Here is a 19,180-nt window from a genome sequence, read left to right on the forward strand (position 1 = left end):
ATATAAAACACCACCCTTAGATTTGACAGGTTTTTTTTTCATAAAAATTATAGGAACACAGGTATGAAATCATATTTATTCCCAGAGGGGGAGGTGGGGAGAGAATGTGTATTTCTAGGTATTGAAGAATCAAGTCAGATTATCAAAATTTCTTTAAAGGAATATAATTGCTATGAAGGTTCCAGATCATAGGTAGCCCCCAAATTCCTTTACCCTATCAGTGCAGTTAGAAAGAAAGAAAGAAAGAAAGAGAAAGAAAGAAGAAACAAAAAGAAAAGAAAGAAAAGAAAAGAAAGAAAAGAAAAGAAAGAAGAGAAAAAGGAAAGGAAAGGAAAGAAAAGAAAAGAAAGAAGAGAAAAGGAAAGAAAAGAAAGACGAGAAAAGGAAAGAAAAGAAAAGAAAGAAGAGAAAAGAAAAGAAAAGAAAAGAAAAGAAAAGAAAAGAAAAGAAAAGAAAAGAAAAGAAAAGAACGAGCCAGGCCAGTCTTGCAAATCCTGCAATATCCTGGATTGCAGTAACCCTTAGAATTTAATGCAGAAAATCCCAGAACAGAAGGAGTTGTGGGAGCCATCTTTTCCATCCCTCTGCCTTGCAAACTTTAGAAGCCCTGGAAAGACGTGGCTCTCCCTTGCCTCCATGAATGTCACCGCCATCCACCAGGACCTACTCTTCCTGGTTCAGGAGGGTATACAGGATAGGAAATCAATTTTCAGCCTCCAAGGCAGCCATCCACCCTCCGTCTCCCGCACGGTGGAACCCTCCAACTGGGCCCCCGACCATTTCACTTCCTCCCTCTGGGACTTGACTCTCTGCCCTTCACAGACTTCTGAAGCCTCCTGTTTCACTTCCTCCCATCACTCCACCTGAGAGGACTCTCTGTCTCCCATGGCCCTCCCATGGCCAAGTTCACCCCTGCCGAGGCCACCCCCACCCCTGCTTTCACTGCCTTGCTTCTCTAGGTGGTAGCTCAAAGTTCTCTGCCTCCATCTTTTTATGGGTGCTATTTTCTTAATACCCAAGCTATGCAAGGGCCTTAGCACGGTGCCTGATACAATAAAGTTCAAAAACAGTAATCTTGATTATTCCTGTTACTGCTGTCTTTATTGTATCCCCATAAATCCACCACAGTGGCCCTCCCCAGTCACCAACAGCCTCTCATCCCACCTCTGATGGTCTTTACTCCACTTTCACTGACTTGAGATAGGTTAATACAACGCTGCTTGTCTAAAACTCTTTCTGTGGCACCTAGGGCACCCTCTTAGCCCAGCAGCTCACGCAGACTTCAGAATCAGGAAGTTAATCAGTACACATAGGTGGACTTGAATTGGAAAATCCAAAGCCTTTTTGCCTGCCGCTGCCTCCGGCCACCTCCTCCAAAAGCGGGTGATGTGAAACAGAGCCCACTCATCACGCGTCAGGGCATCAAGGCTGTGGCACGCATGTTCCCTCTTCCCCCTGATCATCACGTGCCTTACTCTCTGGCTCCTTGGAGGTCTCAGCTCACAGGTCGCCTCCCCGGAGAAGACCACCCTGACCATCAGGAGCATCTCAACCAAAGGCGAAACTCGGTGAGCTCCAAGGACAGAACCAACGCTGTCCCTTCTCCCCACAGGCTATCCTATGGCTGACTCACCCCCTGCTCACCTGGATCAGCGTCTCCAGCTCCTGTGGGCTCACGCAGATGTGATCCCGCAGGAATTCTGCCTTCTCCAAGGCGATGGTGTTCTTCTGGCTGCTCTCGAAGGGCTGTTCCAGCGCCCGGAAGACCAGACCGCCCGTGACGAGATAGACCACCACGACCACAAAGATGGCAACGACCGTTTTCCACTTCATGACGGTCTGCAGGCCCCCCTGGGGGGCGCCTTCCATTCTGGCTACCACCGTGGCTCGGGAGGAGACGGACAGGCGCGGGGCCGCGTGGTGCCCACTAGTGGCACCCTTGGGCTGGCACACCGGGGGTGCTGCTGCTGGAACGGCCACTGAGAAACAGGGTGGAGGACAGGGGGAGAGAGAGTTTGTTTATGAATACAAGACACAGAACTTGGCAGAAGCAAAGCACAGATGTCTTTCTCAAGCCAGCTTTCAAACGTGAGGATCACAAACCGGCTCCCCAAGCCGGCAGGGAGGGAACCTGATCAGTTGCGAGGCGCCTGTGTGAGTTCTTGAAAAATGGGCACCAGGAGTTCTGGCTTTAAAAAAAAAATAGTATTAATTGAGTTTGAAATGCTTATATTTCTCTACAAGGTCCAATTTTGAAGGCCCGTGATTTATACTTCAGCTCTTGCCTTAGCTTCCTTGGTTAAACGATATATAAGATAAATGACAAACCACCATATTTGAAATACAGACATATCATTCAACTTGGAGAGGAAATAAATCGGAGATGGACGCCCAACGACTCTGGCCACATACTGAGGACCGGGTGATAACCAAGAGCAGAGGAGAGACTAACATCTAGCGAGTTTCAAAGTCCCTTTCATCCAAGGTCACGGTCACAAAACAAAGAAGGGTGAGCTTAGCATCAGGGAAACAAGTCAAAACTCAGACACGGTAAAAAAAAGGTTTGGATTTCAGAAGACTACCAAAGTGGGGAAAAAAAAAAAAAAAAGACAGAGTAGAATGAGGGAGGGAATAATGAGTGATGTTTTTATGCCAATAAATTTGGTTTCCTAAAAAAAGAAGAAGAAATAGATTCAAAGCGCATTTCTCAATAGAAAATTCAGCGACTTAGATGTAATCACTCCTGATCTATTAGTAATAGAATTTTACTTCTATTTTCCTCCAAAAAGAAGCCGTTGGAAAAGAAATTTCCCCTCGTGTTGAGAACACATCGAATTCTCAAAGGTCCCTGGTCTCTGTTAGGGCAATTTCGTTACCTTGGAAATAAATATGTTAAGCTGGAGGCTTTTCTGGAATGGCAGGAGGAACAGGGTAGCGTTGCACACGTAATGCTATCATGCATTTCAGAAATCTGTCTTGTGCAGCAGTGAGCAGACAGTGCACTTCGATTTTGTTCTGCCCTCATTATACTAATGCTTATTATAGCCTCTGCCATAGCACAGCCTGGCTGTTGTGTAAATAAGGTATTAGGAGATGACAACCCTAATTACCTAAGTGGGGCCAACAATCCCACTCAAGAGAGCTCACTGCTCAGTCCCTGCCTTGGGGAACTCAAGATAAATAAAAGCACGGGGATGTCCCTGCCTGTTCACAGCACCAATGACCCTGACAATGCCTGGCCAGAAGGGTGGCCACCTCCAGGAATCTAGGTCTGTAAACATCTGCCTTTCCTCCTAGGGCCTCAAAATCAGCTTTTCTCGTGAAAACCAAACAGAGCAATCAACCTTTTATTGTATCTTATTCTAGCAAATAAAAGCATTATTGTTGATAATCGTATATAATCGCTGCAAATAAAATGTTACATTTCCTTCTGACTTACTGAACCCAAAACTGCCTGGAATCTCTGATTGAAAGATTTAAGAATTAGGATCAGCACTGTGGGCATTATGTTCTTGCTAATCCTTCCCCCAAAACACTACTTCCGGGTTCCTACTAGCCCTTGTTGATACTGAGGTGCGTCTTGTCTTGGGCAGCTTGCTTTCAGCCTTGCCTCCACGTTTCCCATTCATTCAACTTCCCCATTGTATCTCAGTCTCTTGCGCCTCTCACCATTCCTAGGACTACCAACCTTAACTCATCTTGCTTGAACCAATCCAGCAGCCACCTAAGTAACCTCCCTGCTTCCACTCTCACCCATCTTTGACAAATCTGGGGTCAAATACCACTTCCAGAAGCACTTCCTCCCCTTTCCTCCTGCGGCCTCTGTGGACGGTGGAATAATGGCCCCCAAAGATGTCCACATCCTAATCCCTGGGCCCTATGCCTGTGTTACCTTACAACAGGAAAGGAACTTTGCAAATGTGATTAAGTTAAAAATCTAGAGATAGGGAATTATCCTAGATTATCTGGGTGGGCCCAATATAATCACAAATTTCCTTCTAAGAGGGAGGCAGGACAGTCAGAGAAAGACATGTAAAGACAGAAGCAGAGGTCCTAAGCCAAGGGATGGAATCAGCTCCTAGAAGCTGGAAGAGACAAGGAACAGACTCTCCCCTACAGGCTCCAGAAGGATCCCACCCTGCCCACACCTTAATTTTGGCCCAATGAGACCGATTTGGAACTTCTGACCTCCAGAACCATAAGATAATAAAGATGTATTCTTTTCAGCCACTAAGATTGTTACAGCAGCAACAGGAAGCTAATACACCCCCACTAGATTAGATCTCTCTTGACCCACACTCACTGCCCTGTGCTGTTAATAGAGCCTGTTTACTTGTCACTCGACTTAGAGCTTCAGGAGGGCAGGCCCCGGGTCTACCCTCTCACCTCTGTACCCCAGTGTCCTGTATGGTGCCTCCCACAGAGGCGCTGATAAAATGAATGAAGAACAGAAGGAAGAGACGTGGGCACGTCCGAACCGCGCATACAACGTGGATGAGTGGTGTTCAGCGGGAAACCGCTTGGCACCCCAGGAGCCAAGAGCAGGTGCCCCGACACAACAGTGCTCTGCTCACACCTCACCCCTTCATGGATGTTCCTCTGGCCGGCAGCCCCCTCCCCACCTTCACCTGCCTGGGAAACTCCCATCCTCCTCAATCTCAGCTCCAAGCCGCCTCCCCTGTGAAGTCATCCTGGACTCTCCAGGCCCACCCGGCGTGCCCCTCGCCCGACGAGCCTACAAACTCCTTGGAGTCTGAAAGCTTGTCTTTTAATGGCTGGATCTCCATTTCTCGGCATAGTGCCTGGCATAGAGCAATTGTTTGTTTTCTGTTGTTGTTGTTGTTGTTGTTGTTGCTGATTCCTTCAAACCATAAACAAAAGCCCCATCAGTCACCACCACCCTCAGTAACAAGCATTTGTGTAATGCCAAATGAGCACGAGGCGCTGTGCTGTGGTGGTCACAGTCCCTCCCAGCTCCAGGGGTTGACAACCCACTTAGGGGACATCCTCCACACTGACAGGTGATAACCATTAGGAGGAAGCCTAATGACGGCCTTGAGCTCGGGGGTCATCTGCAGCTGGGACTCATTCACGGACTTGCATCATGGATGTTTCCGGGGCTTCTAGCATCCCTGAGGCTGAGCAGAATTGGGCTTGACAAAGGTCTTTTTCAGACCAGTTCCTGATGCCACTCTGCTAAGGGACAGACTCTGGGAGCAGAGTCTGAATAGAATCCACCAATCTTGAGTTTCCAAATCACCAGGAGTAAAAACCAGAACTTCAGTCCCAAATCTATCAGTGGCTGGGTGACCCTGAGACCGCCATTTAGTTTCTCTGTTTCCTTATCTGCGAAAGGTGGATGATAAGGACTCAGATGGAGGGTTGGGGGGCTGGTGGGATTAAAATGAGAATAACGTGACTTCCAAGTCAGTCCTCTTCTGGAGCATAGGAAACAGAAAAATAGGAACCAAAGAAATTCCCTTGGTGGAAAGGGCCCTTTTATCTAAAACGTATCAATAACGGATGGGTCATATAAAGTAATGATCTATCATTCTTCATGACTCCCACAGAAAAGTATCTGGCAGCAAAAAACACTGCCAAGAATTGATGAGAAGGCAAAGCCTGGAAGATAATACCGTAAGTTAATTTTCCTTTTAAAATGTTTCCTCACAGGGGCACCTGGGTGGCTCAGTCAGTTAAGCCCCGACTCTTGAGTTCGGCTCAGATCACGATCTCATGGTTCATGAGATCAAGCCCTGCGTCGGGCTCCGTGCTGTTAGCGCAGGGCCTGCGTGGGATTCTCTCTCTCCGCCCCTCCCCCACTCCCACTCTCTCTCTTTCTCAAAATAAATAAACATTTAAAAAAGAAAAGTACAAGATAAAAGGTTTCCTCATAACCATCTGCCCATTCTGCTTTTACCGAAACACGGGTAGATACGGGAGCACGCGTGCAAATCTGCTCCTTCTTAGTTGAACAAGTTGTTAGTAGTTTTAAAGTTTTCAGGCTTTCCCAGGCCCTATACTTACCGCATCACCCATTCTTGCACTCAGTCAACAAACATTTGAGTCAGCCGGGCACTGTGCTGGGTCCTGAGGACACAGAAATGAGTAAGATACGTCCCTGCCTTCAGAGTCGGTGGGAAAATTGACGAGGGTCTCACCCACGCGTGAACCTAGTTCGTCGTCACAAAACCTCCTGTGGAGAACAGTTGTCATTATCTACCCCTCTTGACAGGTGAGGCACTGACAGGTGACCCTGACCAGCCTGTCCCAAGCAGTGGCATCCTTGGATCTGTCTTCCCACACCTAACCCCGGATGCCTTCCGCTCCTCCGGGCCGCTCGGAACAAATGACATCCGCGGGATTCAGGGTTTCTTGGAAACGTGGAACGCGGCCACCTCAGAGGTCCGCAGTCACGCAGTCACGTGACTCTGCCTATTGACCCAGGCAAAGTACAAGTGATTGCAACACACTGGCGAGAAGCAAAGAACTCCTGCCCTCCCCCCCAGCCCTCCCAGGTCTGGAATCGGTCCAGGGCCACCTGCATGGACGGCTCGGAGCTTCCCGAGAGCTCCAGGTGGAAGCTCAGTCTGGAATCCTCAAAAGGCTTCCCTGGGGGTAGGGCACAGGGTGGGTGTCAGGAAGAGGGAAGGGGTGATGGGGAGCCCCACCTGCCTGCAGCTGTCCCAGAGGCTGCTTTCACCTCTGCCATCCTCTAAGAAGAGCAGACAGGATGTGCATGTTTGCTCTGACTCCAGACGTCCCAACAGCCAAACCTCGTTCTCCCAGCTTCCATCTGATGGCTGTGCCTTAAAGCTGGTCAAGCTGGTCCTGGTAAGAACGCAGCGACTCTCCGTCTACACACACTAAATGAGAAAGCCCTGTGCCCCAAATGCCACCAAAGCAAAGGCTCTCCCTTTGGGTTTAATTATTTCTCTCTCCTAGCCCTCTCGAAACACCCAAGCTTTCTTTCCAGATGGAAGAAAAAGGCATGGGGAAATTTGAGGACCTTTAGAGACAGAGAGCCAAGACTAGAGGAAACCAGGCTGAAAGAAAGGGGAGGGGAGGGAGGAGGGAGTCGAGAACATGTTGCCACCTTGACTCACATCTGTCCTCGCCTCTCTCTTTAGGGCAAGGCTCTGTCTTCTCTCACCGGAATCACTTAGAAAGCCTCCGGTCCTGTCCCCTCAAATCCATCCTCCACATGGCAGCCAGATGGCGCTCTCCCGGGTGCGACTCTGAACACTTGGACCTCATATTTCAGCCCCTCTGAAGACACCATAGTGATGCAAATAAAGCGCAGGCTCCCAAAACATAAGAGACTCTTAAAAACTGAGAACAAACTGAGGGTTGAGGGGGGTGGGAGGGCGGGGAGGGTGGGGGAAAAGAAAAAACAAAGCGCAGGCTCCTTCCAGGACCCGGTGCCTGCCGGTCTCCCCAGCCTCACCCGCTGCCACGCCCCCACAGGCAACCTTCGCCCCAGCCAAACCCAGCAGCACCCGACCCCTGCGTGCTGAGCCCTGCTAATGCCGCCCTCTGGGCCATCTTGCTTCCCGATACCTTTCTCCTCCCCACTCTTTATCTGGCCGACATCGCCTCCTACTTAAAAATTCACTTCGTGTGCCACCACCTCCAGGAAGTCCTCCCCGACTGCCCACCCCCAGTATAATCAGATGTCCTTCCTCTCCGCTCTGTGTCTCAGTGTGGAGCTCAGCACACTGCCGGCAGCTGAGATCCTCCTACTTCTAATTTGTTCCATTCCTGGATTCATTCACGCCTCCATCCATAAATTCGCCTTGCACCAACATTTATAAGGTCAATGTCACACACTTGCCCAACAGAAAATCCGACTGCAGAATTCATTGATCTGGTAGTATGAGCAGTCCTAGTACTATAGTATTTTCTGCCCCCCACAGACAGACATCCAGAGTCGAGGTGTTCTCAAACAATAAATAGTCCAAGGAAAGCTCTTCATGATTTGTTCAATTCCTAAGGAAGACGAGGAAGAGCCCAGGACCAGAGCTCCTCCTTGCCCATGCGAGCTGGCCACGACAGCCCTGGCACTTCCCACTGCCCGGTCCCTCCTTCGAGATCTGGGGCTCCCTACCTTGTGGTTTTCCAACAGGCCCCGCACTCCACCATGCTGGTGAGATGGACCCATTTGTCTTGACTCATTTGCATTTGGTCAAGGCCTAAAGGCACGCGGCCCCAGCTGGGGTTCTGTTGTCTAGGTCCAAAATGCTTCATGAAGAACATATTTTGTCTCTTGCTCTAAGTTTTTTCCTCCATAATTTAAATTAACTAAAGCACTTTTTTAAAAAAAAGATTATTTTTCCCCTACCTTTCGGATTAAAAAGAATGTCAGCTGCTGCGGTTCCCAAAATATCTCCTTTACCCTGGGGCCAAGTATTTTACATACCATCTTCAGGGCCCATTCCTTCAAGACAGAGGTTTGCCTTTCCCAGGTGTTTTGTCAACAGCAATTACCTCTCCTCACTGGGCTCCATGAAGGGGACTCTTCCCAATCAGGCTGGAGCCAGGGGGTCCTTCCAAAATTCCAGTCCCGCTCCTGCTTAAAACCGCACAATGACTCCCACAGCTGTTTACGTGGCCTCCAATGTTCCACGTGCTCAGGCCCGTCTTACTTCCCCAGCCCTGCCTCACCCTCCACATGCTGCCCTCTGACCCCAGCAAACTCCCTTGGGTATTGGCTATCTCAAGCACGTAGGTCACAAGTAGTTGTACCAACCCAAGCAATTCTTTTTTCTAGATCCACAGTAGAAAGCAAAACTGAAAAATATGTCTTAACCCATTAGGTAGAAAGGTCCTATGACTTAAGTCCATAACCCCATGCCTAACTCCCTTTCCTTGGGAAACCTGTTCACTGCATCCCACACAATGGTGGTGATGGAAGTAGCCGGAGGTACTTTGAGAAATTCCAAATTTATCAGAGCATAAAATACAGAGGTGGTAAGTGCACGAATGTTTTACAGGGATGAAAGGGGAGGGGCGTTTAGAAACTTGATGTGTCATTTACTCACTTACAACAAATGCATGCCAACTATGTGCCAGGAGCACATCGCAAGCTCCATACTTTGTCCAGGCTGCTAAACCACCATCTACCAGGAGGCTGAAGAACCCAATTCTTTTGAAAAGAGCAATGGCCAAGTAAGCCAGTGGATGTAAGCCTCCCTGTAGCTTTGATTCCCCTCAATGTAGCTTTAATCCCTCTTCTACTCTCTGCTTCGTCTGCTCTGATCCAAACTTCCCTCCTCCATCCCAAACCTTTCCAAAGACACCTCAGGGCCACCAGGACTGAAGACCTCCCCTACTTCCTCAGCATCTTCAGGGAACCTTCCTCCACCTTCCTCACTGACACCTGGGCTTCCCTGGAAGACCCTGTCCTCCGACTGTGGCATTCAGGTAGAGGTTGGCCAATCTCCCTCACCCACAATGTCAGGCCCACACTGTCCCGGAAATAAAACACTCCACACTCTTGTGACCAAATCCCTGTTCCTTTGAGACCCAAACCCTCTGGTTCCTTCACTTCCTCCTCTTCTTGTGGCTGGCTGTGGTACAGCCGACTTCTCTCCTTGATTCCCTGAAGCTTCCGTCCAGGTCCTGCTTTCCTCCTGAGTTATTTCAGTTGTTCCACAGACAATCTTTCCAATACCAACACCTCCCATTTCCCTCATTTCATCACCATGACCATCATCTCTAATCCACTTCAGCCAGATTCCTCCAGAAGCCGATCCCGAGATGAAGACTGGTTTGTAAGCAATCTGTTTAGGAAGCACTTCCAGGAAAAGGCCATAAGGGCAGAGAAGGGAAGGGCGAGAAACCATGCAAGAGTGTGACTCCAGGTGAAGCCCTGTCCCCTGAGCCCAGAGGAACCCTGAAGCGTCAATTACTTCTCCAAGTTTGTCCCACTTGGAGGCCAGGGAGCTAGGCTTGCCTTCTCTTACCCAGCCAGTCATGGCTACAGAAATGGGACAAAAATGCCCAGGAGCATCCTGGCCAGAGGCACCAGTAGACCAAGAAAAAAATCTCCTGAAAAGGGACTCTTTGTAGGGACAAGCTACAAGGGGAGAAGTGCACAGACTCTGGAGGAGGGGTGCACAGGGCAGGGAAGACGGATCTGGAAGAGCTGGCGGAGCACCGATGGTTTCCACTATGACGGCCTCCTCCTATGGCCACATCCCGAACGCCGTCCTCACAAGAAATGTCCCTGCTCCAGAGATACTCCGGTAAAGACACCCACTTCTGACCTGAGCATCCTATCCACCCGGCTCTCTCCACATAATTACCCCCATAACACGTCCCGCCTCTACCTCTCACCGTCTAGCGTGCCCCCTGCCCGTCCCGTGTTTTCTTCCTTCCCTGCCCAGCTTAGATGCCAAGTTCAACACTTCACTCTCCAGCTAATAGACTCAACTCCCTTTCCTTCCGTCCCTTCCTGGAGCCGCCTGGAGCTGGAGCCACCCCCTTCTTTGTTACTCCTTCTCTCTGCTCGGAGACCAGATCCAGGCTGCTGGACGTCGCTGGGAAATTGAACAGCCTCGGGGATTGCTGCCACTCGAAACCCCCTGGTTTCCTTCCCAAGCTGGCTTTCGGTGCCAGCCAGGAAGCTTCCCTGTCTCCCTGCTCAGAGACAGCTGTCAGGACAAACGTCATGAAGAAATGAGGTGTATCTTCCTGTACATAAACCTGAAATTGTATCTAACAATCCCCTGCAAGACAGCTCTCTACTTTACAAAAGGATTTTCTGGGGAAAGCATTTGAACGGCACGTTCCGTGGACAGCTAGCATGGGCTTTGGTTTATATTTATATTTTTCTAAGAACAAACTGTTTATGTAGGATGAGCTGTGTCCTCGCTTTGCCCTTGTCGCAGGGTCACTGAGACGGGAGTCCCAACGCCCCAGTACATTGTGCTTTGCAAGCAGCCTCAGCCGCCTGCATTTCCAGTGCAGCCGCCCAGTGCCCCCGGCTTGCTTGGGAGTCACTAAAACCTCCTACAAAAAAAAAAAAAAAAAAAAAAAAAAAAAAAAAAATGGGATGGGAAAAACATTTTCAGATGGCTCTCCCTTCACTGTGCCTCCTAAGTCGCAGCAATGAACGAGATCCATGCAAGGGAGAAAACGGTTTCCACAAAACACCCCGCAAAATGGCTTTGCCTCTTAGCATCACCCTCTGGATACTTCCCCCTTAGAGTGGCTCCTCTAATGCAGAATCGGTGCTGCTGACATCAGCAACATTTCCGTGATTCGCCGTAAATGCAGCCATCGGAGGCTGGGAGTGAGTGCAGGAGGGAGGAAGGGAGAAAGCCTAAAAGGGAAAAGAATGCCCACGTTGTTCCTCACGAGGCTGGGGAGACAGTGGTGTAGCAGACGTAGCAGTTCATTTCTCTGAAGACCGAGAAGTGTTTGCAAATACTATTAATAGCTCTCATTAGTGAAGTCTTCAAGGAATCAAAGGACTTACTGAGAAATTGGGGAAGCAGATCTAAAAAGACAGGGAGGGGGTTCTTCAATAAACCAGCACACCTAAGCTGGGGGGTCTGATGAAGCCAGGGATCCCTGCTGCCGAGGGGATCCGAAGGCTGACCCAGGCTCCAGGGGAATTTTCCAACCAGGACGATGCTGAATGTAAGCTGGACCTTCTAGCCAAACCGACATGGCACGCCAACCCCCAAACGTCTGCAGTCCTTTCTCAGTAATAATCCCTCCTGCTAGAGGGTAAATCCCTCTAGGTGCCCCCTGCGCCGGACCCTTTGCCTCTAAATCTTCCATATCCCAATCCCAGTGCACAGCATATAATAAGAGCTCAATTCATGTTCATGAAAGGGATTCAAGAAATGTTGGCCAAGTGTCTCGTGCTTCAGGAACCAGCAGACAAACGGTGACAGAGCAGAACCCTGGTGTCCAGGAGCTCGCCAGGTAAAAAGATGGATGCATTGGGAGGGGCAACCTTCACCTCCACTCCCATGTCATTCAGGAAAGGCCCAGCACTCGAGGATCAAGAGAAGGCATCCGAAATGTCAGACAGCCAACGGATCCCTGCAGGGTTCAAGAGGAAATCTGGCATCTGCTCTGCTGGTCCCTAAACTGCCCCCCAAGAAAGAGCTCATAAAGCAGGGTGCACAGAAGTTTGCCTTGGCATCATTTACAAAAGTTAAATTCCTCTTCCACGTTACCACCTTCTCATAGATCCTTAGACCCACACCTGTTACCCAGGCAACCTCTCTATGTGATGGGTTAGTAGCAACGAAGCAATCACCAAAACCATATTTCCTTTCAAGGAACCACCCGGTTATAAGGACCATAGGACACGGTTCAAGAACCTACAACAAAATACAAATTAGCGAATATTGGCACATAGTACGGCTCAATAAACTAGTGCAAAATAAATGTGCTCCATTCAGCTTGCCAGGTAAACAAATGTTAAGTAGGGATGCAAAGTCCTTGTAAATGGTGAAGCCCAGGGGAAAAAAAAACACAAGAGGAAAAAAAACTTCTTTTCATTGATAGTTAAACCTAACCTTTGGGTTCTCAGCTTTTAACCAAGGAATATAACCTTCAGAGAAAATCCTAGCTGAGGGGTGCCTAGGTGTCTCAGTTGGCTAAGTGTCAGACTTCAGCTCAGGTCATTATCTCACATGAGCGGGTTTGAGCCCCTCGTCCGTCCGGCGCTGGGCTGACAGCTCAGAACCCGGAAACCGCTTTGGATTCTGTGACTCCCTCTCTCTCTGCCCCTCCCCTCCTCACACTCTGTCTCTCTCTCTCTTAAAAATAAATGAACATTAAACAAAAAAAAATTTTTTTTTTAAATCCTAGCTGATAGGTAATGCTTCACACACGTTGGATTCAACCCGTACTTAATTGCTTTGAAGTTGCCTCTAAAGGGATCATTTGAAATACAGTCTTTCGGTTAGGAGTCTTCTACTTCATAGAAAGGAGGAGGAACAGGGCATAGAAAGTGTCATAATGAATTAAAAGCACAAGTGACACAACCCAGCTATCTTGGAATTCGTGGGCATTTCCAAGAGTTCCCTGCCATTTCAAGATGCTTAATGGCCCCTCGGATGCCAGTTGCATTTAAGCTGCTATTACTGGGAGGTGCTGAATTCAGCAAAGCATTTGCCTCACAGCCACAGGGCTGAATTAGATATGTCATGGAGATAGCACTTGGTTCCTCCAACACAGCCAAAAGTGCCACAGCACTTAATTCACTGAAAACTTCCCCGTGAGGCCCATTTCACGACGTTCTCAAAGTAGTTCACAGGTATCAGGGTAGTGTCCTTCCATGCTTTTCCACTAACAGCTAACATTCACCACAGCACAGAATGCAGTTCGCATTGTTGGATGAGTGCCTACTATGTGCTCAGCATTCTGTGCGGTGCTCTAAGGGAACTTCATGGAAGCAGTAGCTATCATCAGAAAGAAAGGTCCTTGGAGGCTGGCATTTCTTACTGGTCCTGGAGACTCAACCCAGAAGCAGACCATATGGTAGTTTCTATATGACCGTCTAGTTAGGATAGGGTTGCCAGATTTGAGAGTGTGCTAAAACTCACATCACATAAAATTCACTGTTGTAGCCATTTTAAAGCGTACAACTCGACGCACGCTGGAAGGCTCAGCAAATAAAAACTCAGGGCACCCAGTTAACTTTGAATTTCAGATAAAAAAAAATTTCAGGGTAAGTATGTCCCATGCAATCTCTGGGATATACTTATACTCGAAAAAATTATTCTTCTGAAATTCAAATTTAACGGAGTGTCCTGCACTTTATCTGGCAACCCTAAGTCAGAGGGACAAAAGGAACACAACCATCAACCACCCAACACAACCAACCAAAAATGTAGGTAAGTACTACACTGGGTGATACCAATCATAAAGCCGTATAAAAACCAGCAGGCTCCCACCCCTAGCACCCTAGCTCTTCGCAGGACCCCCACCCCCTCCACCCTGCCAGATCCAGGTCACAACACCGTGGCCTCATTTGACTTGGCCTCCCACAGAACTCCACACACAAGGCCTTGCTCCTTAAAATGCTCCCACCTCTGGCCTCTTGACACCCCATTCTCAAGGTGCGCCCCCATTCTGTCTGGTGAGGTCTTTTTAAATCCACTCTACAGGCTCCTCTTCCTAAAAATGTGTAAATAATGGACTTTCACAGGGCTCGTCCCTGCACCCTTTCTTCTCTGTATCCTCCCCATGACTGATCTCTTTCGGGGCCAAGGTTTTAATTTTTTTTTTTCAACGTTTTTTATTTATTTTTGGGACAGAGAGAGACAGAGCATGAACGGGGGAGGGGCAGAGAGAGAGGGAGACACAGAATCGGAAACAGGCTCCAGGCTCCGAGCCATCAGCCCAGAGCCTGACGCGGGGCTCGAACTCACGGACCGGACCGCGAGATCGTGACCTGGCTGAAGTCGGACGCTTAACCGACTGCGCCACCCAGGCGCCCCCGGGGCCAAGGTTTTAAATGCCACCCACTTGCCGATGACTCCCAGATCTTTATGCCTAGGGAAGCAGCAGGCAGAGGCCGGCAGGAGGCAACTCAGGGATCAGTGCGCCAAAGTCACAAGAGTCGCAGGCATGCTGCGTCATAGGTGATAAGCCAAGCCAGCACTGGAGGTGTCCAGAAGAACGAGGCAACTCTGGGTGGCTGCTCGGGTTACAGGGATGCTGATACCTGGGTCACCACGGCCATCACCATAAAATCTGGGCCACTTACAACTGGAACAGAAACCACATATTTAATGAAGACAATCTCAAATTCATCCTCATGGACTACACAGAGGGCCGTGTAGCCACCACTCGAGGGGCCAACCTAGCTCTGTGTATATTCCAAGAGAGCGTGGGCTTTGGAACGCTCAAGGCCAAGGCCCAGGCCTTGATTCAGTAGCTGCGGGAGCCCTTCACCCAAACAGTGGCATTGCAATGCGCATTGATAGAAGCGGGGGTCAGAAAAGAGAGAAAAGCATTTGCAAGGAGAAGGCTCTTGGGAAGACTGTCCTGGACTGTGGGGGCAGGGGGACTGTGGGACCCTTTCTTCTAAGAATAAACTTCAGCTCCTGAAAACCTGTGCTCTGACTTCCAGCCTCATATATGCAAGTCACTGGCATATCTCAATTGCATCTCACACTTAGTTTGTCCAAATTGTACTCCATCACCAACCAGTCAAAAAAGAAGGCTCCTCTCCCAGGATGGTATTAACATCCACCCAGTTTGCTCAAGCCAAATGGCCAGATCCTAAGAGGCGACCTCACTTCAGCCTCCCTGTTCCTCCTGCTCTCCCAGAGTTCTGTCATTTCTACCTCCAAGGAGACCAAGAAACCACCTCTGGCCCTCCTTCTGCCTCCCCCGCCACCGGCCCAGGTCAGCACCTGGGGGGAGACTATCAACTCCGAGGGAAGAGACCTTGCTTATTTGGTTTGCTTTTACACACCCAGTACCTAGCACGTGGCACCTGAACGTGGTAGGCTTTCAATAAATGCTCTGAATATATGAAGCCAAGGAAGAGGTTTATTGTATAATTATACCAAATTACACCACAAATCAGTAATATAATTTTTTTTTTTTTACCTAAAGGGCATCCTAAATATCAGCTAATCCTGTAACACCCTCAGCTAGAGGGTGATATAAGCACCTTGTCCAAGGCAGGCAGTGACCCAGGATACAAGCCTGGTGTCCATCTAATTCTTTTCATTTTTAAGCCTTTTTTTTAAGATGCTTATTTATTTATTTTGACAGAAAGAGAGTGAGCACACAAGCAGGGGAGGGGCTGAGAGAGAGGGAGAGGGAGATTCTGTGAAATCATGACCTGAGCCGAAATCAGGAGTCGGATGCTTAACCTACTGAGCCACCCAGGCACCCTGTGTGCACCTAAAACCCATGCTCCCTCAAGACCCCCTAATGCCCTCATGCTCAGTTACAAGAAATTCTCTGAAAGAGCACCTTGGCCCTCGAGTCTGTATTCATTCTAGAATTTAACTTGAGTTTCTCGATTTGGTACTAATAAATCCTGCCATAATCCCAAACCTCATTCCTTGGTGTTCAGGACTGGATTTCACCCACTAGGAACAGAGAGCAAAAGCTGAGGCATGGGAGACACCTACTTTGTGGGCACACCCCAAAACAAATGAGCAAGCAGCCGCCATTCAGTCACCAGCACGAAGGTGAACTTCATCTCTCGGCAGGATCTTCCATTTAAGTACAGCTGCACAGTATCTCAAACCAACTCCTTTTTTATTCCTAGGCACTTGCCAGAAATGCCCTAATCTGAGAACACTGAAGGTACAGAGAGGCACTCCTTTGTAAATCACAGCACATGATAGCTGCTTTTCAAATTTTATGTTTATTTGTTTTTGAGAGAGAGAGATAGCAGGAGAGGGGCAGAGAGAGCGGGAGACAGAGGATCCCAAGCAGGCTCCGCACTGACAGCAGAGAGCCTGACGTGGGGCTCGAACCCACGAACCTCAAGATCATGACCTGAGACAAAATTGGACGCTTAACCGACTGAGCCACACAGGCCCCCAGGATCTTCTTATTCTTACTACCTTGAAGCCTGCCATCAAGCCCTCTCATGCTTCAGGATCAACAGAGGCTGGAATCCATGACCTCCTGACAGGACTGCCACATTGCACAACTCCAGGAAATGCCATTCACAGTTGTGCCATACACAACCTGCACAGCCGTACATGACAGCCCTACGTCTTAAGGCCTACTTAAGCCCTGTCAAGTTTGTAATCAATTTGGACATGAGCCAAAAAAATGTTCTTGTGCCAGAAAATTCACATTTCCTTCATCACAAGCAAACAATTGCTGGATACTTCTATCCAACTCTGCAGTCTGCTAAAGAAGGTGATTATCACGCGTTAAGGTTTTTTAGTCACTTTCCGTCAAGAAAACTTGATATGAAAAAGTAAACTGAAAACAAAGATCACGGTAAGAACACTCTTTCTGGGACCTATTTACATACTAAATCAGTCAGGATAACCCAACAGACATAAGATCTAAATCACACTTTCAAAAGTCTTTTAAAAATTGGATAAACCCTCTCTCCCTTTCCTATGACTTTCAGTTTTATGGATTTGTGCTTGCAGGGGCACTTTAAAGGTTATTTTCCATAGCAGATGCTAACGCACCTCTTGCCAGCAGAGAAGACTTTAGCTAGTGACTGAGGTCTTGAGGCTGGAATTAGGATAACTGTGGTACCACTTACGGACCAGATCTGTGCACTAAAAATAGACAAGATGTGGAACAGACCAGAGATGTTCAAACTTTTCAAACGAAACCCTTCCATTTCAAGGAAAGGCTGTGTTCTAAAAGTCTGAATTTTAAGGAGAAATTCAATTGAACTGAATAAAATTCAAACTTTAAGTGGAAATTATACCTATAAATGCAAACTTTCACTTGAAGGAAAGGCTTCAGGTAAACCTTACAAAGGTAAGATCTGAATCAAACTGAACTTCCTTCAAATGAAAAGGTTTTGTTCTGAAAGTTTGAATTTTGAGTGGAAATTCAATTGAACTGAATGAAATTCAAACTTTAGGTAGAAACAATACAGACACAGATAGAGATGTAAAATTCCATTTGAAGGCAGGATTTTAGGGGCGCCTGGGTGGCTCAGTCGGTTGAGTGTCTGACTTCGGCTCAGGTCATGATCTTGTGGTTCATGGGTTCGAGCCCCTCGTCGGGCTCTGTGCTGACAGCTTGGAGCCTGGAGCCTTCTTCAGACTCTTTGTCTCTCTCTCTCTCTCTCTCTCTCTCTGCGCCCCTCCTCCACTCACACTCTGTCTCTCTCTCAAAAATAAATAACCATTAAAAGAAATTTTGAAGGGAGGATTTTGTTCTAAAAGCCTGAATACCTCTCCCCTACCCCACATACTCTTGGATATTGAATACTGTATATTATATTATGTAGTGTAAGCATAATATGTTAAATATTAAATACATATAAACGTTATTTTATAGTACATTGTGTTTTCTATAGGATGGTATAGTGTAGTATAGTATGGTATAAAACAATATAATATAATCTCAAAGCAAGCTGTAATGGCTGGAATTTTGACAAGGGCCCAAAGTCCTATGAGCTTTACCTCCCTCTCAATCTGTACACTCAGTCCCAAGACCTCCTTAGGACCCCGAAGACTCATGGAACATGGATGGAAACCATGAATCTGGAAGCAAAAGCACCAAAGGGAATATCCAGAATGTGGGCTCTAGTCCCAGCTTTCTACGAACCTGTCCTGTCACCTTCAGCATGCACCGTGGGAGCAGAAGGTCTGGGTACAAATGCCAGCTTGTGTCACTTACCCTCTCCACTACTCTCTCTTCTCTAGAAAAAGGAAACTGCCTCAGGGGGTTACACTGCAAATTAAATGGTATCATACTCTTTGGGGCCTTACTATATTGAATGGATTCAGTATTTAAGAATTGCTAGTTGTGATAATAATTAATGCATTAGATAAGGTCTGTACAATGGGAAATGTGTTCTGAACGTTGACTACAATGCTAACTGAATACGTTTGCATTAAATGCATTTTGTGTCTTGTTTTGACTAGTTTTATTGTAACTATCATTAGGGATTGTCACTGGCTTTCTTCCTCTCCAGAGACCAGTTAACTGAAAGCCAACTGTAATTCATATTCACCTTGTGGCTACAAGGCTCCTTGTGGTATGTTGGTTTGCCCCGACAGCAGTAAGGGTCTCGCACAGAGTCAGTATTCCATCGGGGTTTCTTAAGTGAATGAGAGCTTACCAGTTCTAACAAACCAACATTCCAGTACAACAAAGGCTAAGAGCAATCAAGTCCTTTAATAAATAAATGAGACCCTCACTTCAGAGCACATCCAAAATTTAGAAGTACTCTGGATTCTTTAAGCCAACTGGCCTCATAATTGGCCTCCTGGTTAAGCCTCAAGACAGACTGTATTTTTCCAAAACTGGCCACAACATCTCCTGTCCTGCATGTTCTGATATTCCTCTCATGAGATGGAATCTATGCCCCATCGCCTTGAATCTGGACAGGCTTGTGACTAAGGCAGAAGTGGCACTGTGTGGCCTCCGAAACTTTCATAAAAGACCACACTGCTTCTTCCTGGTTCTCTCGGGACACTCACTCTGAGAACCCAGCTGCCATGCTGTGAGGAAGCCCAAACCAGGCCCCAAGGAG

At 47.9% G+C, this 19,180-nt stretch overlaps 1 protein-coding gene across 1 annotated transcript in view; it reads right to left on the reverse strand.

The window, feature by feature from the left end:
- The window catches only part of KCNK10 (potassium two pore domain channel subfamily K member 10), a 123,042-nt gene that overhangs the window by 67,066 nt on the left and 36,796 nt on the right, over positions 1 to 19,180 (reverse strand). Inside the window, exon 2 of the mRNA XM_042990284.1 lies at positions 1,645 to 1,979. Within this exon, the coding sequence (XP_042846218.1) occupies positions 1,645 to 1,979 (335 nt within the window). The remainder of the gene's footprint in view (positions 1 to 1,644; positions 1,980 to 19,180) is intronic.

This window comes from Panthera tigris, chromosome B3 (genome assembly GCF_018350195.1).
Source record: "Panthera tigris isolate Pti1 chromosome B3, P.tigris_Pti1_mat1.1, whole genome shotgun sequence".
NCBI lineage: Eukaryota > Metazoa > Chordata > Mammalia > Carnivora > Felidae > Panthera > Panthera tigris.